At 37.9% G+C, this 18498-nt stretch overlaps 1 protein-coding gene across 1 annotated transcript in view; it reads left to right on the forward strand.

The window, feature by feature from the left end:
* LOC150088255 (intermembrane lipid transfer protein VPS13A-like) overlaps nucleotides 1-18498 on the forward strand; it is a 3009916-nt gene that overhangs the window by 285973 nt on the left and 2705445 nt on the right. Inside the window, exon 9 of the mRNA XM_090370087.1 lies at nucleotides 5575-5632. Within this exon, the coding sequence (XP_090226213.1) occupies nucleotides 5575-5632 (58 nt within the window). The remainder of the gene's footprint in view (nucleotides 1-5574; nucleotides 5633-18498) is intronic.

Below are 18498 nucleotides of genomic sequence, written 5' to 3' on the forward strand. Positions count from 1 at the left end.
AGATTATTTCTTCGAATACTTCCCATTTTGACTTTGCTGTTGGAAACATCATCATCAGTTGGTCGCACCGTATAGAATTTAATTACTGTCTCAGACCTTCTTAGTCACCTTTATTAAAGCAAAAATCCTTCCCTTTACCCCTGATCGGAGTTACCTCTTTGAGTAAATCCCACTTGAGCACACTGTGATCACTGCCACCTAGTGGTTCCTTTATCTATAGATTCTTAATGCATGAAGAATCACAACTGATAATCAGATCAACAGTATTACTCCCTCTAGTTGCCTTCCAATAAATGCACAAAAGCCTTGCTACTGTGTGAGTGACAAACCCAGTCAATCTCTGGGAAATTAAAATCCCTTTTATTAGACATCCTGATTTACTGTATTTCTCTGCACAATTGCTCATAATACTCATCAGATTCATTAGGCCTTTAAACACACACCTACTCTCATTTTTCCTTTCCCAGTGCTTCTGTCACACCAAACATACTCAACATTGCATTGTCCACCAACATCAATTGGATGCACATCTTTAGATTTGATTTGTTTCTTAACTAAGCATAACCCTTCCTCCCTTCCTGTCCTGTCTATCCTTTCTGCACACATTGTACTCCCTAAATTCCAATTCTGCACTGTTTATGCCTGTGTGACACCACATCTATGATATCCCAATAATATCTGCCTTTGATGTCTTGAATAGCACTTCCAGCTCATCAAATTTATTAACTATACTCCTAGCCTTCTTGAAGATAAACATAAGAAAGGCATCTGGAGTGGTGGGAACTATCCAGTTATATTAAAGGAGGCAGCAAAGGAAGTAAGCAAACCCTTAGCCATTTATGAGAGCTTCCTTGGACTCAGGGGAGGTACCCATGGACTGGAGATGTGCAAATTTGACCCAAATTCTCAAAGTAGGATCAAAGAGTGACACAAGTAATTACAGACCTGTTAGTTTAATTTCTGTTTCTGGGAAATTAATGGAGTAACTGGTTAAAGAAGCACTGCAAGATCTAGGCAAGACTTCAGTTATAGTTCAGATACAGCATGGCTTTGTTAAGGGGAAGTCTTGTCTGACCAATTTGATTGGATATTGTGATTTGGTCACAAAGGAACTGGATGCAAAGAACAATTTTGATATCATATATTTGGATCTTAGAAAGGCTTTTGGTACTGTTGCACATGGAAGACTGCTTCACAAATTGGACCAGTGCAGCATTGGAGGCAAATTGCTGCTATGCATAAAGGGATGGTGGAGGGGAGAAGACAGAGAGTGGTAATCAATGGATATTGCTCTTCATGAACTAATGTTATTAATGGAGTCCCCCAGGGTTCAGGGTTGGGCCCATTATTGTTTACTATTTATTAATGATATTGATAATGGTATATCTGGCGTAATATCTAAGTTTGCAGATGATACGAAGGTTGGAAGGTTTGTTAATGACACTAATGACAGTACATTGCTGCAACAGGATCTAGAAAAGTTGAGCAGATGGGCTGAGAGGTGGCAACTGAAGTTTAACTTTGATAAATGTAAAGTACTGCATATGGGAAGCAGTAACCTCAGAGTAACATATCAACTGTGTGGTACTACACTGACAGTGGTAGAGAATGAAAAGGACCTGTGGGTAATTGTGCAGGCAGATATGAAGTTTTGTGAGCAGTGCAGACGGCTTATGGTGTCTTGTCAACATTATGTAGGAATTTTCCTAGCAGGGATGAGGAGATGATTTTCTCCTTGTATAAGGCAATGGTCGGACTACACCTTGAGTACTCTATACAGGTGTGGAGGCCTCATTTAAAGGAGGATGTAGATTTGCTGGAATGAGTACAGAGAAGGACAACAAGATTATTGAATGGAACAAAAGGTTGCTCTTATGAAGAAATGCTTAAATTTTGCAAATTACAGTGTCTGGATACTAGGCACCTGTGAGGTGATCTGATGGTATATTTACCTTTAGTTAGCATTAGTAAAGTCATATGATGCAAGAAAGCAAGCTTATATAGCAGCAGCCAAAAAGGGAAAAACCCTTCTGATTTCACCCATTCACTCAGATTGAGGCAGTCCTGTCATGTCACAAAGTTCTGTTTGGATGAAAAGCCTAGTTCAGTTGGTCGTAATAGGAGGTGCATGTGCACACCCTTATTACAATTCATAATACTGTTACAGCTGAATATATGCAGTGCTTTGAGCCATGAGTGCTGGTGGTAATCAAGTGAATATTTGACGGTTTGAATGTCGCATCGGGGATCAACGTTATGCTTTTGACCCAGTAATGCTCAGCAACTGTGGAGCATTCAAAGTGAATGGTGAAGATAGCCAACCCATGTTCTGAAACACGATCTTTCAACTTCCTGCCAGTCTCACCAACATAACAGATCCCACAATCCGGACATGTAATATGGTAAACGGAACCGCTGCATAACAGAGGAGGAATAAGTGTTTTCACTCTGGAAATAATGGAATGCAACTTCTACTAGGGAGTTGCACACACTGTAAAATTCTAGCGAGATGCGCTGACGTGCCTGGATAATAAGGGATGTAGGCAACAGAAATAAACTCATTATCGTGAGGAAGTTCTAATCAAGTCCCAAAATCGCAAGCTTGCAACTCACACCTATCCAGAACACCAGGTGGATAGCTGCAATTAGAAAGCTCCGTTCATATTTTAGAAATCTCCAATTGCCTATCAATGATGGAACTGGAATGTGTCCATGCACAGGTAAATAAGGTACAAGCAGTACTACGTAGATGTTCATGAGCATATGCTGACCTATAATTAGTAAATTGGCTTGCACACACGTTTCCTGAAGACAGAGGTTGTAAAACATGTACCCATGCAGACTAAGACATTTAAGAAAGGAATAGTATTATTTGTTTCCAGTTCAGTATTAAATTGAAAGGGAATTGATATATTTAAAGAGTTGAAATCTGACGAAACAAAGAGTCATTAAACGTGATCGTGTTACCAGTAAAACACAAATTGAGGGCAGTACGAATGTCATCAGTAGAGAGTGAGGTCCTCTCCTTCAGGGTAGCATCCCATCCAAAAGTTGCCTTGCACAAGCAACAGCCTGCTGCACAACAAGATAGGTGAACAGGGAGACCACATCAAAGGAAACGATGACCTCGCCCTCGGAAATGATAAAATCTTTAATACCGTATTTCCCCATGTATAAGACAACTTTTTTCGAAAAATTTGGGGTCTATAAACTGGATTCGTCTTATACAGTGGTTGTAGATTTTTTTTTTTTTTTACTTGCATTTCCCACTTTTTCACACTTGTTATCTTTGTGCTCATTGTTTCGCACTTCTTACCTGTGTATTAGTTTACGTTTTGCCATGTTCTGCCCAGAAATGGCTCAGAAAAGATTTTTGTACAGTGCTGAATTCAAGTTAAAAGTGATCCAGTTTTTAGAGAGCCTGATTTAGAGAGAGAATTGAAGATGTGGATTGAGGAGCAAAGGGCAATTGGAATTATTGTGTCCACAAAGATGGTTCAGCATGAGGTAAGAAGAATTGATGATGAAAAAGAAGTTACTGATTTCAAAGTATGTCCTCCATTGATGCTTCACGTTCATGAAACGGAATGGACTAAGTATGCATACACGCACCAGACTTGCCCAAATTATGCCTGAAAGCTATGAGCAGAAGGTCCTTGAATTTCATCATTTTGTCATTCAATGTCGGAAGACACATCAGTTTGAGTTGGGACAGATTGCAAATATGGACCAAGTGCCCCTTCCATTTGATGTCCCAAGTAACAGAACTGTTGATAAGAAGGAGGTGAAAACTGTAACTGTGAAGACAAGTGGATATGAAAAGAGCCATTATACAGTTCTAGCTGGTTGTGCCGACGAAACCAAGCTGCCTCCTATGCTGATTTTCAAACGCAAAACAATGCCAAAAGAAGAAATTCCTTGAGGAGTGATCGTTCACGTTCATGACAAGGGTTGGATGGATCAGGATGGGATGAAGATCTGGTTTGAGAAAGTTTGGAGCAGGAGACCAGGTGGGCTCTTATGCAAACCTGCCCTATTGGTGCTTGATCAGTTCAAGGCACACATAACAAAAAATACAAAGAAGATTGTTGCAGAGCAAAAAACAAAACTTGCCGTCATACCTGGAAGCTTGACATCCCAGCTCCAACCACTTGATGTCAGCATTAACAAACCCTTCAAAGCTGCCATGAGAGACGAATGGAACCAATAGATGAAGTCTTCTGGGGACAATTTGACACCAGCAGGAAGAGTGAAGAAACCAACTATAGAAGTTTGTACCTGGGTGAAAAGATCCTGGGATAATATCAAGATTGAGATCGTTGTGAAGTCATTTAAGAAGTGTGGCATTTAAAATGCCATAGATGGAACTGAGGACGAGGCAATATATGAAGCCAGTGATTCGTTATCAGACACAGATGAGGACAAGCTAATGGATGGGAGTTTTGACAGTGATGAGTTGTATGAATAAAACTTGAGTTCAATAACTTTATGTAATACATTTTTTTTTCAAATTTCGGGCCCCAAAATTAAGGTGCGCCTTATACATGGGAGCGTCTTATACATGGGGAAATACTGTAATACTTAAAAAAATGTGCTTTGCTAGAAACAATATGATCAGTTCTCCCAACAAGGGGTGATAACAACCTTGCAGCCTAAGATCCCGAAGATCCACAAACCTTGTGGATCTTCAGGAGTCCAAAAAATGTTGCTAAGCATTACTGGGGCAAGCAGCATAACCATGATCCCTGACGTGAGATTCAAACCTTTGGCTATTCACATAATTACTGCCGACTCTCATGGTTTGAAGCACTGCACGTAGTCAGCTGTAATAGTAATATGAATCATAATAGGGGAGTGCACATGCACCCCATTACAGAGTCTGCCATATTGCAGTGCGATGAGTGTTGGCATTCCTTACGCATATGTAATGTGTTACCAGCACCAGAGATGTGATTTTTGATCATGCCCAATAAGCTTCTATTATTTTACTCAATGTATATATATACTCAGCACACCATTCATCGACCAGCTGATGAAGGGAAAACTCACCCTGAAATCTATTTTATTATTTATATATATTTTAAAGCTTTTATGTATTTATCAGTTTTAATGCTTTCATTTTATATTTGTTTTAGTATTTTATTTATGTATATATCTATTTATTTCAATAAAGTTTAACTTAAACCTGTCTGTTGGTCGTTACTAGAAATTGTATAGTGAGCATTTACGTTTTGTATTTCCTTGATGTTACATTAAGACACATGATGCTTATGAAAATAGTAACAATTGGAAGAGATGTCACATTATAAAAATGTGTAATTGGTCTTACAAGAGATTAGCAATACATCAGAGCTAAAAATTGAAAGAAAGATGTATCTCTTTGACTGTCTCTCGAAATTTGAGGGGGGGAAAACCCACACACATGCACACAGCGCAGCACAACACAGCACAGCATGCAAGTGTTTATAATTTTTAAGGATTTTATAATAAGCTATGTAACCAGATATAAAGGTTTTTTGAGTTTCACATTAGGATAAACTGATTTTAAATCTTTGTTTTCCCACCAATTTACAGAGTGCATTAAAAAAGGGTTTAGCCAAATTCAGCATAAATTCAGAGGATTTTGAGTTTGGTATGTAGATTTCTTATCCCATTTGCTATTTTATTAGTTTTTTTTAAATTGCCTGATTAATAATATAATAATAATAAGCTGTACAGATTACAATTTCTTTATACATAAAAAAAAAACACCAAAATTTACTGTATGATGAATATGTATCATATTTATGTTACCTTATGGTACCTAAATTGAAAAATTATTGTTTTTTTGTTTTTTTTTTTTTGATTTCTAGTGAATGCTTTCTAGTGCCATGTGAAAAAAAAAAAAAAAAAATATATATATATGAAAAATATTTAAATAATAAATATGAAAATGGCTTGTATTGATTTGAATTAGATTAACAGATTTTAAAGATGAGTTAGACTAGATTCTTTGATTTTTTGATGAATCTGGATGATCTACCTTTGATCGCTCATCTTTAAAACTCAAGATTTTACTCCAGTATGATAGAGCTCAACTAATTTGGACTAAAGGGTATGTGTGAGTGAGGTGAGGGTTAACCTAGAGGCCCCAAATGGCAGGTGAGTGATAGTAATTTCAGAATTGTTTTCAAAAACTTCTCTTATAAAGGAGTTGATTGTATTAGTTTGATTAACTGATTATAAGAACGGGTAACCAAGACCAGATTCATCTAGCATTTGGCTAGCCAGTTGCTCTCCTGCCATTAAAAGAAGCAATGATGGACAAATCAAAAGAGTCATCTATGTTTCTTTGATGAAGATTTCTCAGGCAAATTCTGCCTAAATACATCCCATACAAAAAAAAAAAAAAAAAAAAAAAAAAAATTGGTCTACCACCTCTTTTTTTTTTTTTTTTTTTACAGAAATGTCTCAAATGTAATTGTCTTTCCCAAAATGGTTTTGTGAGTATATTTGAAGAATTACTTGTAGAGATGACTCTGACTCACCACTGATGGGCCAAAAGATTGAAAATACTTATCTTTGGTGGAATTTCCACAAAGGTTATTTCACATGCAACTCTGAACTTTTCTAAAGAGGTAATACTACAGTGGGAGCTGTTAAATGTTTTGAAGGATGAAATTGTTCAGAAATTCAGTAATAAACGTGTAGTGCATGCCAACAGAATTATCATATATATAAAAAAAAAGGGTGGAGAGTGTCTTGCTACCTGGACACTCTCCACCATTTTTTTAATTGATAAAAATCATACTGCCATATAAAATGCCAAATCTGCCCACAGTTATAAAAGTTGGTTTAACCTTAAGATGCCAAATTTGGTTCCAAATATCAAATCCAGACAAGTCTGTTGTTTTTATGCAAAAAATTTGGTCACTCAGAAATGGTCTGCAGTGGCATAGCCACTTGCACTTCTTTTGGATCAGAAAGAACAGATGCATGTAAATTGTAACACTGAAATGCAAAGCTGACCAAACTGCCAAGGCAATCATTTTGCATTTTCTAAGGAATGTACCAAGTGGGAATGAGAAAAGAAAAATTCAGAAATATAGGATAGAGTACAAAATGTCATATCAAGAGGCAGAGAAACAGTTTGAAATACCTATGAAATCATCTACCAGTACATATGTACTAGTTACCCAATGGCTATATTTGGTAGCAAACTCAGATCATTTGCCCACAAAATATTTAAAAATATTTCAATATTTGATTGGCAAGACCACTCCTTCCTAATCAAAGACACAGTATAACTCCAAGTGTGCAACTTAAGAAGTAAATACACTGAATATATCAAAGAAATAACAATACCTCCAAATATGAATTCTGTCCTGCATTCAACAGAATTGATCAGTGAAATAGGAAAGACACAATAACTAGGAGAATAGCAGCTAGTCAGAGTTTCTTTTGTGATGTTAATGGCTTGTTATGGGCTAGGGAAGTTCCAATGAAGTGTAAAAAGCTGATAAATAGGGCATATTTGGTTCCTATTCTGACTTATGCTGCTGAGACATGGAGGAAGAATAAAAAGTATTCTAGCAGAATCCAAACAATGGAAATGAAGGTGCTAAGGATTATGCTAGCTAAAACTAGAAGAGATAAAATAAGAAATACTGATATAAGAATGAATTCAGGAATACAAAATCTGAGGGAGAAGATGATTATATCACTTTTGCGATGGTTTCACACATGAAGAGAATGAACTTGGACAGATTACCAAGAAGAATGTTTGAGATAAAAATGGACAAGAAGAGACTGAGAAGAAGACCTAGAAAGAGATGGAGAGATCAGATTAGAGAAGATGTGGAAACAAAGGGAATTGATTGGGAGAGAATGACAGAAGACAAGATCTGGGAAGATAAAAAGAGATGGAAGGCTTTTAATCACTTGACCCGACCTTAGGTTGGAACAGTTAGGAAGATGAAGATGAAGGAAAGAAACAGATTTAGTGCTGATGTCATAGACATGAATGAAAAGCAGATCAAGATGATTCAAATCATGAATGTCATCCAGAAGTTGATAGGAATACTATCTTTACTAAGAAAGAAGAAACAAAACAGATAGACACAAAAAACATTTCACATTAGCCAACAGACATCAGTTAAGCCCAAACAATGCTAGACTGATTGATTGAAACTGTCGTATATCAATATCATCTAAATTTAATGATAAATTTAGATGATTTGTATGATCTGATAGATGAACATATGCCTGTTGCAGTTTGCATACATGAAACAAACCTGACAAATATATCTCTGCCAATGAAACATTGCACCATGTACATTAAAGATAGAAACCACCTCTGGGATAGCATTTGGATGAGTAGAAGTGTTCGTGAATTCTGGGACTTCCTTTAGAGCTATCTCCTTGCAAACATTTTTAGAGGCAGTCACAGCCTGCATAACCTTTGGTATAGCATTAACATTAGATTTGATGTATCTCATGCCAGTTATGCCTACACTCTTGCTGATATAGATGATCAAGTAAGGCAATATGTGCTGCCTTTTGTATTATGGGTGATTGGAATGGACTCTCCATGGGACTCTTCTTCATAGCAGAGGACAGTTAATCGAAAAATTTATAATATTGAACAAAATTTCTCTCGTATCTTGCTGATATCTTACATAGTGGTGATCACTTTCCAGTCATCTGTCCTTCCTGGATAAATTTTCCTCCTCATACCAACATAAGAACAACCTGGAAATTTGACTTGGCTAATTGGATGAATACCAGGAAATAGTTCATTTAGGCCAACCGGGCTAGCCGGGTGGGTTAAGTGCCTGCCTGGCAACCCAAAGGTCGCAGGTTCGAATCCTGCCTCAGGCTTGGATCAAAGTACTGCAAAAACCTTGGGAGGTGCATTATGGCCACAGACGCCGATGTGCCAACAACTACCAAAAAAAAAAAAAAAAGTTCATTTAGATACTTCTATCAGTGCAACTCACAAGATATATCAGCAGTGAGCAATATCCTAACAGCAGATGAATCTGCAATCTTGAAATTATCTCTGAAAATCAAGCTTCATCCAAAAATGTGGTAGTATGAAGCCTGCAGCAGTACTAAAAAAGAGAAGAATAAATACTGGAATCTGTTTTTTAAACTTCAAAATCAGAGCTAATCTTGTGCAGTTTTATAAGACGGCAAGAGCAAAAGCTTGTCATTAAAATGAGTGTGCAAAAAGAGATGCATGGGAACATGTGTTGCCACTATAAGCAGATACTACTATAGTTGGAAAAAAATTCAAATGAATTAATGGTAAATAACAACCTCTGTTTTTTTAAATTCTGTTTCTTAAAGGGAACGAGATTTACAGACATCTTGAAATGCTAGCATATTATGCACTTCAGCCATTACCACATAAGAACCAACCTTTGAATTGCTTAAAGCTTGGACATAGTATAGTGTTAATAGTAAAGCGGCTCCAGGGTTTCCAGTCAACACAATTCCACACTAATACTACGTGAACATGAGTGTTTACATAGTATTAGTGTGGAATTGTGTTGGTTGTGTTGTTCATTTGGCCTCTTAACCTAGGGCCTGTGTTTTCACACAAAAACACTTCTAGTTTATCATCCAGTGCCACGAGGAGGTGAGCCAGGCAGTAGGGAGTATGAAAGTACTGGCAGGGCAAACCTTGTGGCAGCTAAAGCTACAGACAGGGAGAGCCCAATAAAAAAAAATAAAAAAATGAAAGGTGGTGATCGTGGAAAGAGAGGAAGTGGGAGGGATTAAAGTAGTAAAGAGAAATAGGGGGGGGCAGTAGTAAAGGCACCTGCCTAGTTGAAAAGGGGGAAACAGAAAAGGGTTCCCCAGGGTAGAATGCTCATCCTGCCCCAGGATGGATTTTACTGGTGGCAGTGGGATTACCCACCTGGCAAAGGGGGAGGGGGCCACCTAGGTTGGGGGAGTGACACTACCAAGGGGCAAGCCCTGTTGGCCAGTGTCTGCATCCCATACCATGCCAGCTAACTAGAAGTGGCATGGTGTCTGCTTGAATAGAGAAATATAAAATGAACTTCAATACTGTTTGTGAGCAATCATATAATCTGCCACTAACCATAATTGAATTGTGCAATGGAATTGCACAGGCAAAGAATAGGGCTTTGAGCCCTAATTGAATTTATTAATACCATGATTGTTCATTGAAGTGAGGATCTCTGATTGTCCTAAGTTGTTCAACAGAATTTTCTTTGAAGAATTACCCTACTAGCCATTCTCTTGTGCTTCAGCTTTCCTGAAGCCAGTGAAAGTAGTAGTAGTAGTAGTGGCATGTGATGCAAGAAAGCAAGTGTATGAGCTTATGCAGCATCAGCCAAAAAAAAAAAAAAAATCACACCACTTCCTCCAAATGCCTGTCCAGTTCCTCCTTAAATTTATTCAACCTATCAACTTCCACAACGACAGATGGAACCTTGTTCCAGCAATTAACCACCCGCTGGCTAAAGGCAAATTTCCGCACATCTATTCTACATCTGTCTTTTCTTAATTTGAATTTATGCCCCCTTAGGTTCGTAATCTGAACAAGTGGAAGGATCCCATTAGAATTCAGCGTGCTCAACCCATTCAAGGCCTTATACACTTCAATCAGATCACCGCGCAGGTGCCTAGTCTCCAGCCACTGCAATTTGCAGAAATTAAGCCTCTCTTGGTAAGAGGATCCCTTCATTCTCCTCATCAATCTTGTTGCCCTTCTTTGTACATGCTCAAGTAAATCTACATATTTCCTAAAATGAGGCCTCCAGACCTGTACGCAGTACTCAAGGCATGGCCTGACCATTGCCTTATACAGAGGGACAATCACCTCCTTCTCCCTGCTAGCAAAATTCCTATATATCATTTACAAAATCCCATGACCTGCCCTGGCAGCCTGTCTAGATGATCCTGCAATGCATCTTTAACCAGTGACTCCATTATTTTACCTGGAACAGAAGTTAAACTAACTGGTCTGTAATTACTCATGTCACCCTTCGATCCCCCCCCCCCCCTTTGTGAATTGGGGATACATTTGCACCTCTCCAGTCAGTGGGAACCTCCCCTGAGTCCAAGGATGCTCTCATAATTATGGCTAAGGGTTTGCTTAGTTGCTTTGCCTCCTCCTTTAATATAACTGGATACATCCCATCCACCCCAGGTGCTGTTCTTATTTTTAACTTCGACAATTTCTCCTCCACTTTGCTTTCAGTTATTACAAAATCATTAAGTATCCTGCTACAATTTGATAACATTCTGCCATTTTCAAACCCTAATAATTCCTCATGTGTGAATGTAGATGCAAAATACTCATTCAGTTTGTTTGCTATCTGAGCAGGATCATCAACAGTGGAACCATCGATGTCAAGTGTACCAATCAGATTCATTCCCTTCCTTTTAGAGTTTATATAAGTAAAGAAATCCTTGCTGTTTTTCTTAGCATCTTTTGCCAAGGATTTCTTGTAATCTGCCTTCACCTGCCTAACCTCCTTTGTGACCTGATTACAGACTAGCTTATATCTGCCATAGGCTTCTGAGTCACTTGATAATTTATATGCATCCCATGCATTTTTCTTCTCTGTCACAAGTCTCATTAGTTCATTTGATAACCATTTAGGCCTAAACCTTGAACAATAGTTCTTAATAGGTATGAAACTTTTAGTAGCTTCCACGATTAATTCCTTGAATGCTTCCCACTTAGAATTTACTGTTGGTAACATCGTCAGTTGATCCCACTGTACAGAATTTAAAAACTGTCGGAGAGCACTGTACTCACCTTTACGGAAGCAAAAACCCTTTCCTTTACCCCTAATGGTAATTAAATCTTTAAGTAAATCCCACATCAGTACACTGTGATCACTGCCATTTAGTGGTTCCTTTATCTGGAAATTCTTAATACACGAATGACCACTGCTGATAACCAGATCAAGAGTATTACTTTCTCTGGTTGCCCCTTGAACATGCTGCTGCAGAAAACAATCATCCAATAAATCCACAAAGGTCTGACTAGTGTGTGAGTGACCAACCCACAAGTTCCAGTCAATATCTGGGAAGTTAAAATCCCCCATTATTTTATTTGTTTAATAAAATTCTGATTTTCTAGCCCACTATTTCTCTGTACAATTGTTCATTGTACTCATTCGAGTCATTAGGCCTATAACACACTCCTACTCTTATTTTTGCTTTCGCAGTGCTTATGTCACACCAAACTGATTCAACAGTGCACTGTTCATCTATATCAACTCAATGCACTTCTTTTGATTTTATGCTTTTCTTAATTAACAGCATAACACCTCCCCCCTTTCTATCCTGTCTATCCTTTCTGTACACATTGTACTCCCCAAATTCCAGTTTAGCATTCCTTATATCTGTGTGACACCACGTCTCTGCTATCCCAACAATATCTGCCTCTGTCTTGACCAACACTTCAAATTCATCAAATTTATTTACTATACTTCTAGCATTGGTATACATGCAAGCATACATGCTCCTACTCCTATTCCTATTTACCCTAACACATCCCATATACCCACCTATTTCAGGATGACTGCCATCTGTCCCTGAAATCCCCAACACCTCACGCTCCAGGTCACTACTTATTCTAATAGAAGTTGTGCAAGAATCATCTTCACCTCTGCCTACGACTACTGTTAAACTATTAGTCCTTGTATCCCCCCCCCAAGCTATCAGTTTTCCGACCCACCTAACACTGCCTCGATAGCATAAGCAAATATTCTTGCACTCTTTCTATTTAAGTGTATCTCATCCCTATAGAAGCAGTCTCTTCTGTTAACAAGTGCAGTCCAGGCTGAAAAAAATTTTACCTCTTGAGCCTTGCACATTCTTTCCAAGGCCAAATTGATTGACAAGGCTCTCATCATATACTCCCTTCTATCGTGTCTGTGCAGAATTGCAGACACTTTCAAATTCAACCCTAATTCTCGGCTTTTGTTCAACAGTGACCTGTACTTGTTAAGTAATTCTGCCGGTCTCCTATTCCTAATATCTTTAATGCCAACGTGTACAACTATATCACCTTTTGTGACCATTCAACAAATTATCACTCTGTTGTTCTAACTATTTGTTTAATAAAAACTTTGAAAAATAGGTAATTCCTATCTGATATGGTTCCTAAAGACTCAAAACATTCTGAGTCCACGTCAGTATGGTTTTCAGAAGAGTAGACCAACATATGATCTCATGATCAAAGTAAATATTTGGAATGCTTTCCTCATAAATGAGCACTTAATCATGATATGGTTTGACATTGAAAAATACTTTGATAAAACTTGGTGATATTGGATTCTTTCCTACTTAAATACAGTCTTTGGGGTCATAATTTTATCCAGAAATTTGTTTTTGAGTAATAGAACCCTTCAGGTATACATTTTCATTCTTCTCTTTCTCAAATTTATGTACAACAAACTTCCATCTGTCATTGTAGAAGTTGATAGCTTAAATAGATTCAAGGCAGAACTAGACAAACTTTTGGAGCGAGTGAATGGGTGAAATGAGAAAGTTTTTTTTTTTTTTTTTTTTTTTGGCTGATGCTATATAAGCTTACTTTCTTGCATCATGTGTCTTTACTATTGCTAACAAGAAGAGGGAGTTCCCTGGGACTCTGTGCTGACTGCCATGCTCTTTGCCATCAGGATTGACTATATTGGACTGAATAATTAAGTGTATATCTGACACTGTTGATTCATATTTTTGTGAAGATGATCTTGCCATTTCATGTCAATATATGCAGAGAAATCTAGACGGGAACATAATTATTCTTCAGTCACAGCATGGATTTGTTGAGGGGCAGTCTTGTCTAACCAGTCTGATTGGATACATTGGATACTATGAAGCAGTTACCAAGGAACTGGATGCAAGAAATAATTTTGATTCGTATACTTGGATTCCAGGAATTCTTTTGATACTGTTGGACATAAAAGACAGGTATAAACTGGAGCAATGTAGCATTAAGGGCAAATTGCTGCAATAGATAAAGGGATGGAAGAAAGCAGAGTGGTTATCAATGGACACTGCTCTTTGTGGACTAATGTTATTAATAAAGTCCACCAGGGTCCAGTGCTGGGCCCATTATTGTTTTTAATATTTATTAATGATATTGATGAAGGTGTATCAGGCTTAATGTAGAAATTTGCAGATGATACAAAGTTTGGCAGGGTGGTTAATGACAGTGATCAGGGTGAGCTACCGTAACAATGTCTAGGAAAATTAGGTCGATGGGCTGAGAAATGGCAGTTGAAATTTAATTGATAAATGCCAGGTACTGCATGGGGGTAGAGTAATCTCAGAGTAACTTATCAACTGTGTGGTACTACACTCAGAGTACTAGAAAATGAAAAAGACCTGGGGGTAATTGTGAAGATGTGAAATTCTCTGAACAGTGCAGACAGGTTTCCAGGACAGTTCATGGGGTTTTGTCAATGATATATTGAAATTTTGTTAGCAGGAATGAGGAGGTGATTATTCCTTTTTGCAAAGCCATGGTTGGGCTACATCTTGAGTACTGTACACTCTTCTAGAGGCCTCACTTTAGAAAGGATGTAGATATGCTGGAATGGGTGAAGAGAAGAGCAACCAGATTGGTGAAGGGAACAAAAGGATGCTCTTACCAAAAAAGGCTGTATTCTGAAAATTGCAGTGTCTGCAGTGTCTCCCCATTCAAGACCTCAGTCAGCGATCTGACTGAGGTCTTGAATGGGGCCCCAGGTGCTAAGCAATTACGGTGCATTCATTAAAGTGATCTTTCCAAAGAGCTTTTGCCGTATAGAGATTCTTTTTTGTTCTGATTAGTTTTCTGCATTTTCTACTAGAGTAGCTCTTTGACACGACAGGAAGTAGGCAAAGGCCCAAAAATAAAGACACCTTTTTGTTTCTTTTTCTTATCTCTCACTAACACAATTAACAGCCGCTTGCTCACCTCGTGGCATTGCTCCTGCCTCCCCATGGTGCAGCCAGAAAACTGGAAGGAAAAGTTATCCTTTCGGGGCTAAAAGGAGAATTATGGAAAATTTCCTTCCTCTCAACACTGCAAATCTTACTCCTATGGATTTGCAACAAAGCAATTGTTACAATCAAAACCAGAAGAGGATGAAAACAGATGTACCTAAAATTGAATATCCATCTTTCTATTTGCTAATGAATCAATCACTAGGTACGCTATCTCCTTTTTATATACAAAAATGTTTAGAAAGTATAGCTGGATCACCAAAAATGGTATGCAGACTGAAATCTGGTGACCTATCTTGTTAGCAATCATAAACATTCTGAGTCTCTCCTCAAACTTACATCATTTGGTTGAGTTCCTACTAAGGTATCTCCTCATGCTACCCTTAATGCCTCCAAAAGAGTCATTTCCGGATGGGACCTATTGAACGTCAAGGAGGAGGAGATTGTTCAAGAACTCCAGGACCAGAAAGTTACTCAAGCAAGATGAATAATGTTAAAGAAAATGGAGAATTTGTTCCTACTCATAGCATTATTCTTACTTTTTCTGCACCGCACCTATCTTCATCAGTAAAAGCTGGATACCTAAACTGCCGCATCCCTCCTTATATCTCCAATCCTATTCTATGCTACAAGTGTCAGAAGTTTGAGCATTCCCAAACTGTCTGCATAGGAGATTCAGTGTGCTCAAACTGCAGATCAAAGGAACATATTTATATCAATTGCAATGCTGAATCATCACAATGTCCAAACTGCAAAGGCAACCATCCAGCCTTTTCTAAATCCTGTGAGCAATGGAAACTGGACAAAACCATCCAGAAATACAAAGTAGATAACAAAGTCACATATCATGTCTAAATATACATATGCTAAAGCATCCAAAAGATACCATACAGTTTCAACTCAAATGGATACATCAATTCTGCCAAAAGTGTCAATTTCTGACAATTACAATCCACAAAATAACAAAGGACAAATAATGCACCAATCTCAATAGCACCTACTAATCACTCAGCTCCAGTTATGCCAGGTCAAATGGAAAGTTCAGATTATGTTAGGATGAAGTCATGTGATACCACAAATATGATATTGTGGAGAATAATACTTATGATGAACCCGTTCTAGATCTTTACACAGAAGATGACATGGATACATGTCCATTCTTCCCAAAAAGGAAAAAAATAAGAGTTGACCATCACAAATAGATCACTTCTAAGAAACAGACAGATTCGACTTCTAACTCTAAACCTACACAATGAACAACATAATCCAATGGAATTGCAGAAGCTTTCATAGCAAGATCGATGACATATACAAGTTAATTGATTGTAGACTCATAGACTCAAGAGTTCCTGTTAAGAAAATTGCTCTCCAAACCTCCTTAGAAGCCATTGCAGCTTGTATAGTGATTGGCACTGCTTTAACACTCATTTCAATTTATCTCCCACCCAATCAACCATGTATGATTCAGTAAATTGAAAACCTTGTTTTGCAGTTACCATCTCCTTCCCTCCTTCCTTCCTTCCTGTCTGTCTGTCCGTCCATCCATCAGTTAGGAGACTTTAATGGGTACAGTCCATTATGGAGATCTCCAGTCTCAGATAAATGTGGAGAGCTCATTGAAATGTTACTAGACAGACAGAATTTAACGTTACTGAACACTGTCTTATCCATTTACATTCATTTTCCTACTGAATCAATCTCAGAAATAGACCTCTCGATCTGCTCTCTTATCCTCTTCCCAAGTGTCAAGTGGACAACACATGACCTCTCAACAGCGATCACTATCCTGTAATACGCCAAATTCAAAGCACCCATTCCAAAATCAACTGAAACCTAAATGAAATGGAAATTTTCCAAAGCAGAATGGGCAAAATATAAAAATCATGCCTCTTTTGATGATCACATCATTTAGTCTTCTCCTATGGACACCGTCACTGAGCATATAACAGTGCAGATACTTAGAGCTGCAACAACCACCATCCTGCAGTCCCAACTAGGAAACTGCAGGCATATCAATCACTGGTGGAACAAAGACTGTTACAACGTGAAAAGAGAAAAAAATGCAGCATGGAACCTATTCTGAAAATAACCCATCACTGTCAACCTTATTAATTATAAGAGATTTAGAGTCAAAGCATGATACATCTACTGAAAAGCTAAAAAGGACTCTTGGATAAAATTTGCTTCATCAATTAATGAAGACACTAAAACCAGAATAATTTCGAAAAAAATAAGCCAGTTAAATGGTAAATATCTTGCATCACTTTCATCTATTCTTAACTGGAATGGTGGGGAGGAGATCTCTACTTATACAAAGATTGCAAACGCCTTAGGAACTGTGTTCTCTGATTGGTCTGCCTCAATCACGTATCAACCATTATTCCAAAAAATTAAAGCCAAAGCTGAGAAATCCAAACTAAGTTTTAAAGCTACCTGTCCTTTGCCCTATAACCAATCACTCACATTATCTGAACTGAAAGAATCCATAAATACCTCTAGAAACAACATCCCTATCCCTGACAGTATTTAATATATAATGCTAAAGCATCTACATGAGAAATCTCTATCCTCACTGCTAAAATTCTACAATATGATCTATTCAGAACACACAATCTCCAGTTCCTGGCAACATTCTTATGTAATAGCTATTCCTAAACCAGGAAAAGACCTTTTGTCTCCATGCAACTATAGACTGATTTCATTAACCAGCTGCTTGGGTAAAACTTTGTAAACAATGGTCAACCATCAATTAACATGATACCTGGAATCCAGAAACATAATCAGCAATAATCAGTTTGACTTTCACCAGAATAGATCATCTTTAGATCACAAGGTAAAGGCTGAATCAAATATAAGAAATGCATTTATCAGAAATCAACAACTTGTCATATCTTGATATAGAAAAGCTTTCGATACCACACTGCATTATGGAACCCTAAAGAATCTCCATTCTATTGATATGAGAGGCCATTTACCACCTATCATCTCTTATTCAAAACTTTCTTAAGCATGGGTCTTCCCAAGTCAGATACAATCAGGCTCTGTCACAAACATACACACAAGAAGAAGGAATCCCACAAGGTACTCAGTGACACTTTATTTATAATTAGCATTAGCATTAGTAAAGGAACACGATAATGCAAGAAAGGAAGCTTATATAGCATCAGCCAAAAAAAAAAAAAAAGAAAAGAAAGCCCCTCCTCATTTCACCCATCCACTTGCTTGACTTTGTCTAGTTTTGCGTTGAATCTATTTAAGCTATCAACTTCTACAATAACAGATGGAAGTTTGTTCTGACAATCAACCACATACTATCCTACAACTGTCTTTCCTTGACTTGAATTTATGCCCTCTCAGGTGATAATTCTGAACAAGAGGAAGACTCCCATCAGCATTGAGCATGCTCAAACCATTCAAGGCTTTATACACCTCAATCAGATCACCTGACAGGTAGGCGCCTCCGTAGCCAGGTGGGAAGGAGCAGTAGTGCGTATCACATGCTTCTCGATTAGACCGGGGTTCGAGCCCGTC

The sequence above is a fragment of the Mastigoproctus giganteus genome, chromosome 3, assembly GCF_048544385.1.
Source record: "Mastigoproctus giganteus isolate SK-2022 chromosome 3, ASM4854438v1, whole genome shotgun sequence".
NCBI classification, from domain to species: Eukaryota; Metazoa; Arthropoda; class Arachnida; order Uropygi; family Thelyphonidae; genus Mastigoproctus; species Mastigoproctus giganteus.